Source organism: Sus scrofa, chromosome 4, assembly GCF_054392235.1.
Source record: "Sus scrofa isolate SSC_HxYL_T2T_F1_AM1 chromosome 4, Sscrofa_HxYL_maternal_Yorkshire_Landrace_v2.0, whole genome shotgun sequence".
Taxonomy (NCBI): Eukaryota; Metazoa; Chordata; class Mammalia; order Artiodactyla; family Suidae; genus Sus; species Sus scrofa.
The window spans coordinates 2338274-2345085 of record NC_139386.1 but is presented as its reverse complement, the minus strand read 5'-3'; the positions used below and the strand labels follow the sequence as shown (position 1 = coordinate 2345085).

General features: G+C 64.5%; 1 protein-coding gene across 1 annotated transcript; it reads left to right on the top strand.

Moving 5' to 3' along the window:
- Positions 1-1892: 1892 nt before the first annotated feature.
- On the top strand, positions 1893-6387 carry C4H8orf90 (chromosome 4 C8orf90 homolog). The gene is given in 3 exon segments (XM_085024291.1): positions 1893-1959; positions 5881-6335; positions 6337-6387. Coding segments are annotated over 3 exon segments (573 nt in total).
- The last annotated feature ends 425 nt before the right edge of the window (positions 6388-6812 follow it).

Below are 6812 nucleotides of genomic sequence, written 5' to 3'. Positions count from 1 at the left end.
CACGTGGCTTAATCCTCACCCTGGCATTTGAGAAGCGAGTGCCTGGTCGCCCGCTACTGATCTTAAAGGAAGCTGCTGGCCTGTGACTGCCCCCTACCCCTCTCTTCCTGGGTGAGGATGCCTGGGGCATCCGCTGAGGAGACCACGCCCTCGAGGGGCGGAGCCACAGCGGGGAGGAGCCTGGGCCCCGGACCCGCCCTGGGCATCCAGGCTGCCTGGGTCCTGTGGGGCCGGGGGCAAGACTCCACGTCATTGAAGCCACTGTGTCGGGGTCTCTTTGTCACTGCAGTTGAGATGTCCCCCTACTACACTGTGGTTGAGCGGCACTAACACGCCTGTCCTGTCTGCTCAGTGTCCGTCTTTAAGTGAGAATGTCACTCAAGGGTTTTTCTCCAGTGTTAGCCCCTCCATGTGGTTAGCGAGCCGCTGCCGGGAGCTCACCAGGCTGAACTGAGCCGGTACAACGCCTCCCCCCAGAGCCGGCATCTGGGGGCCCGTATGGCTGGAACATGGGGCCATGGAAAACACGGCTGGGGCTGTGAAACATGGCCACGTGTCACCCAGAGCTGCCTTTGAGCCCTGAGGGCTGGCTAGGCTCCTGCCCACGAGTTGGGAGGGCCAAGCCCTCAGCCTCCAGGCCTCCTCTGCGTCCCAGCCCAGGGCCCACCTGGCAGGGTATCAGCCCCATATGGGGGCTGATGGGGCTCTGGGTCCCCAAGGGCACTCAGGGCGTGGGCCTCTGTGCCAGAGGCAGGACCCCAGAAACGGTTCTCGGGGCTGGTGCTGGTGCTGGGGCATCTTGGGACAGGAGAGGGTAGCTGCGGGCCAGCTGGGGTGGGTAGGGGCACACCGTGCCACCCCGTCTGCCAGCTTGAGGAATGCGGGGATTCTCTCTAGTGCCCGTGCTGCCTCTGTTGTTAGGGTGGGCTTCCAGAGGAGAGCTGGAGGGTCCGGTCCAGCCCCGATGCCCTGTAAGGTGGAGGCCCTTTGGCACCAAGATCCCTCACCTGGAGGGCAGCCAGCTCAATCTGTGAGCAGGTGGAGTCTCCCCGTGTTGTCACCGGGTATCCTCCCTCCCCTAAGCTCACGGCTTTTCCCATTTAACCTCAGGCAGGCTGGTTTGAGCCCATTTTGCAGATGGGAACAGGTTCAGGGTGGTACCTTGCCTCCAGCCTGCAGGAGCCCCTGCCCCATCTCCTCTTCTTTCGAGTGGGAATGGGTGGGTGTGCTCACTTGGGGAGGAGGGACTTGGGCCTCCCACAGGACTGGGTGCCCATGCACAGGGGCTGGCCCAGAGGAGATGCCCAGGCCTGCCCTTGAGGGGCTTCCAGGGAGGGGAGAGGACAAGGCTGGGAATCACAGTGTCCCCACCTCCAGCTCACGTATCTTCCAAGGCCTGAGGGTGGCACCTGACTGGTGACTCCAATGAGGCGGGCAGAGCCCGAACTGGTCAGGCGGCGGCGGCTAAGCGGTAGGGGCTGGGGACTCAGAGATAGAGGCTGCGTGTCACCTGTTGCACCTCGGTGTCCTCACCAGGATACACGGAGCCCACAGGCGGCAGGGGCAGGACCTAATCTGACAAGGTGACTGCTAATGGGACAGCCAGCTGGGCCTTGTAGGATCTAAGGTGTGGAATAAGCAGGGAGGGCTTCCTGGGGCCTACTAGCTTGGTGCAGGGGGAGTCTCTGAGTGCTGGGGTGGGGTCCCGATGGCTCCTGAGCAGGGCCAGGTGAGTTGGGGGGTGCAGGGGAGGGGCCCCTGTGTCTGCTGACTCTCCCCCTCCATGATTCCAGGTGGGGCCCCTTTAAATGCAAGATTCTCTCCCACTCAGAAAGCCCCTCCCCCGGTCTCCCGGGCAGCCAGGTAAACAAGCCAGACCCCAGGCTGCTGCCATGGCTTCCCCCTGTTCCGGGGACCCCAGCACGGCAGGTCTGCCCCCATGTCCTGTAGCCCCTCCAGGTGAGACGCGTGGCGGGGGCAGGGATGGAGGAGAAGGGGTGTCCGCGGCATCCCAGGCTCTGAGAAAGGGCGAGAGGAGGCAGCCACTCTACCCTGGGCGGGGGGCTAGGCCAGGGGGCATGGACCTCATCCCCAACCGTTCTTCCTGCTGTCCTGCTGCGCTCCCAGGGGTCCTGCAGCCCTGGGCCCCTGAACCTGGAGGTGGGTCAGGGTCCGCTTCACTCCTCAGAGCCCCCTCCCTTCCCCTCCCTAAAACCCCGGTGCTGGGCCTCGATTCTCAGAAGTTCATTCTCATTGGTGCTGGGGAGGGGCAGTCACCCACCCCAGAGGTCACTGTCCCCCACTGCTTGAATTTTGACTCTGGCCACTGACCCCCTCTCTGTCTCTTCTCTCATCACCTTGGGGTTTTCCTTCCTCTCCTGGCCCCTCCGTCCCCAGACTCCTCTCCAGGAGACGTGTCCCCAGCCCCCGCCCCCGCTCCCCAGCCACCCACACCCTGGTCATGTCCTTGGCCTTGGCGGCATCCAAACTGCAGCGGGCCCTGACCCCCGTCTCTGGAGCAGCCCTTGGGCGCTCCGTGGGCAGAACCGCAGTCCCGTTTCCAGCAGATTTCCCGCCTCCTCCCGCCTGTTCCCCCCCCCCAGCTGAACCAGCTCCTCACGTCCTCCCCCCACCCTTCCCCGGGCCTGTCCTTTGACTGTACAGCCTGGCAAGCCCCAGCTCTCCGCCCACCCCTCACCTGCACCCATACAGATGAGCGGAGCTGGGGATAAACTCAACCGCGCTCATGCTCTCTTTCAATTCCTGACTGCGAGCTGCAGGGGAGGCTTCGTGACGAGCCACGGGTCCCACTGCCTCGCTCCTCCTGTCCAGTCACTCGTCTCTCTTAGCAACAACCCTGCACCTTCCGCCCGCAGCCCCCACCCCTCCTTCCCTTCTCCCACTCAGCTGCTGGCCTTGCTCCCTTTTGCATGGAGAAAGAGGATTCCCACAGGTTCCCAGCACCACGGGCCGCCCGCCCGCCCGCACCTGTGCCTGCCCCCGTCTCCCGCCTGCTCCCCGCATGGCCCACCCCTTCCCCAGCGAGGCGGGTCTTCCCCACCGCCCCAGCACCTCCCCGCCCTCCTCCCCTGTACCCTGAGACCTTTCCCGCATAAAGCATGCGGTTGTATGTCCTGTCTGCTGACCCACGTCCCTTTAGCTACCACCCTAGTCCTCCGCCCCCCTTTTCTAGCCAAGTTCCTGGAAAAGGCTACTTACACCTGCTGCCTCCACCTTCCCCTCTCTGCTCCTGAAGCCCCTGGAGCCACCTCCTTCTTTCTAGCATTTGGCTACGGCAGCTCCGGGTTATCGGTGACCTCCACGCTGCCAAACCTGGGGTCCGTTCTCTGCTCTGGGGGTCTCCCAGCCTCTTCGCGTGGTTCCCACAACTGCTCACGCTCCTGGTCGTCCCCCTGCGTCACTGCCCAATCCTCCTCTCCCTGACCCGCTGAGCCGGGGCCCCAGGCTGGCTGTTCAGGCCTCTTCTCTTTCTGTCCTGGCGTGTCCCATCCAGTTCTGTGGCTTAAATACCACCTCCCTCCGAGGCATCTGTGTAGCTCCAGCCTGCAGCCCCCGTCTCAACTCCAGCCTCGGGCCTCTGCACTCTTCCCGGCCTGTCTGAAGACATCCCCTTCCAAAATGAGACGCTCGGCTCCTCGCCCTGCTCCTCTCTCGGCAAACGGGAGCCCCTTTCCTCCGGCTGCTCAGGCTGAAAACCTCAGTATCTTCCCTCCACACCCCCGCCCCCGCCACTTCCCCTCCATCAGCAGGGCCCGTGGGTCCCACCTTCAAGACACGCTCAGAATCTGCGAGCTTCTCTCGGCCATCGTGACCGAGCCCCCAGCCCTCTTCCCTGGGTCACGGCCCTGGCTGCCTCTTGGTCTCTGTGCTGCTGCCCTTCCCCCCTCAGGTGTCTGCACCCCAAACGCAGGACTCGCCTGGTTAACTGCAAGTCAGAGGGGTCACTCCTCCCCTGCATCCAGCAGCCTCCCCTCCCCTCTCCCGAGGGCCCATCCACACTCCCCTCCCCCAGCTTTCTCTCACCCCCACCTCAACAGCCCACAGCTCCCCTTGACTGCCCACCCACGCACTAGTACTAACTGCCAGGCCAGGCCAGTGGTGGAGACACCAGGGCAGCCCTGTGTCTCAGCCACGCATCCTGGAGGCCCTCAGGGAGGAGTGGCCTGGTGGAAAGGACAGGCTGCCTGGGATGCGGGCACTGCCCTTCTGTCCATCAGAATCTGAAGCACCTGCAAGGCTGCCTTGGATCTGTCCATGGTGCTGAGTGCAACGGGCCCCAAGCTGGTCCCTCTGGCCTCACACCTCGGGCAGAGCTGGTCCACGGCCTCTCCCGAGTCCCACGTCCCATGTCCATGGCTCTGGGAGCAGCTGCTTTGGCTCGTCTAGCAAGGAAAGCACTTTCCAGTGACAAAGAGGTTCAGCTGCGGTGGTGGGAGAACAGGCTCGGCGGCTCCATTTTTTTTAGAAGGGGAATCTAAGGCACAGGCTCTCCAGGTGGACGGGAGGCCGTCCGACCCAGGGCTGCCAGTTCCTGGCCCTGGCACTTGGGAGGAGCTGAGCATGTGTTGCTTGAAGCTGTGGTGGTGCCTGGCACAAGCCAGAGCCCCACGGGTCCTTGGGTGAAGGGAGGAGAGGTGCTGAGCCAGGACAGTGTGGCACAGTGGCGCATGGTCACACGGTTGGGAGTGCGGTCGGATTAGTGCGTGGCTTCTCTGGGTCTGTATCCTCAGCAGTAAAACAGCTGAGCGTTGTCTCCCCTTGAACACTGTCACCCCCTTGCAGGGGTGTTGGAAAACCTGAGCATCCACGGTCACAGCCCTGTATAGGTTCATCCATCGCCTCCTCCCATGCCCCCCAGTCCTACCTGTGCCCAGGGAGCGGTCCGGGCTGTCCTGAGTCCTCGAGGCTTGTCTGTACCCCTCCCTGGGCTGTGCTCCGAGCGCCCATGGCTGCTTTGCTCCCCTCGGTACCCTCAGAGCTAAGCACCTTTGCTGAAGGAAGGCAGGCAAGAAGCACAGGGTCTCTCCTGAATGAGGGGCCCAGAGCTGGGCTCGGGAGCCCACGCCAGGGGTGGGCCTGGAGCAGTGGCCCGGACTGTTGCCTGGGGCCGTGGATGAGCCTCAAGGATACAGGGGCCCCAAAGGCAGATGCGCAGTGCTGTGCCATCCACACGTGGTCCTCTGAGAGCGGGCACTGGATTTAACAGGCCTCACCTCCAGGAATCCACGCGACCAGAGATGTCCCACTTCTCCTGGGATGTGCCCCAGGCATGGGGGTGGAGTGTCCATCAGGCACAGAACCAGCTGGGCTCCCTACCTCAGCCCTTTTCTGGGCGAAGCTGCTCCACCCGCTGGTCCCAGGGTTGCTGCGCCCGGGCTGGGCTCCTGCCCAGCTCCGTCTACAAGCCTGACATCTGGCTCTTGAGCATGTGCCCTGCCGAGGGCTTCTCCTGTCCTTGTCCCACTCTACCCTTACCTGGATCTGACCCGACTGCAGGCTGGGCCCCCACAGTCCATTATCTGCATGGCCGAGGATCAACTTTCAACCCAGAGGGAACAGGTCGCCCCTGATGTGGCAAGCGCAGGGGTCTACACCATGGTCCTGCCAAACCCTTCAGACTCCTCTCCATCTGGAACGTTCCACCCAAATTGTATTTAGCGGCTCCCTCTAACACGGCTTTCAAGGCCTTTCTGCCCCTCAGAGCCCACCGGTGCTGTCTCTTGGGGGTGTGCCCCCCTCCTGCCTCCCCTTCCCTCTCGGCCTCCACGTGGCCTCCTTTGCCTTCATGGCTTCTCTCCTGGCCACCGGCCGTTGTCGGGTGTCGCTTATCCTTGGCCACTTGGTGACCCCTTTCCGCAGGTCCTGCCGCGCCCCAGGAGCTCCCGTTCCCGGACATCTACGGCGGGGACGCGCAGCTCTGGGAGGCGCACTTCCGCGGCATCGGACGCGCCTACCGCGCGCTGGGCAAGGAGGACGACTTCGCCATCCGCGTGCTAACCGAGGACTTCACGCTGCCCTTCCCGTTCGCCTGGCCGCCTGGGCCCGACCCAGCCCGCGGGCCGCTCTTCTATGACCCGCACGACCGCACGGGCTTCGACTTCCTGCTGCGGGGCCCGGGCGCGCCGCCCCCCGCGCTGCTGCGGCCCCTGCACAACACGGCGCAGGCGGCCGTGCGCAAGCGGCGCCTGGAGCAGCTGGCGCTAAGCTATGCGCACGCGGGCGCCGGCCCCCGGCCCGGCCTTGTGCTGCTCGCACCCGTGCCCGCCGTGGGCAGTGCCTTCCTGGGGCCCCCTGGGCCCGAGTCGGCCTCCCCTGGCGGGGGTGCCCCCAGGCTGGGCTAAGCCCAGCCCCCGAGAAAGTGAATAAAGAGTGCTTCTGCCTCGCCCACCTGAGGCTTTTTGCCAGACCCCCCGCGGATCTGCCTTGGTGCCACCTGGACCCCGAGGGTGGAGGAAGGAGTGAAGTCGCAGTGTCAGCAGGGAGGGCTGGCCAGGCTGGAGCCCCCCGCGGGAGAGATAGAGCCTCCGATGGTGAGGGTGGTGGCCCGCCCTCCACCACAGCGCCTGCTCTGAGGGGTGAACACAGCCCAGAGTCCGGGTTGACGAGCCCATCTGGCAGGTCAGGACCTGAGGTCCCGACTGCTCTGGGGAGCAGCTGGGAGTTGGTTCCTGCCTGTCTGCCCCCAAGTTCAGCAGGGGTCCTGTTTTCCCTGCCAGTGGGGCATCAGGATCTGGGGTGGGGGTAGGTGCAGAGCAAAGGGGCTGGGGCAGCAGGATTTGGAGCGCAGGGTG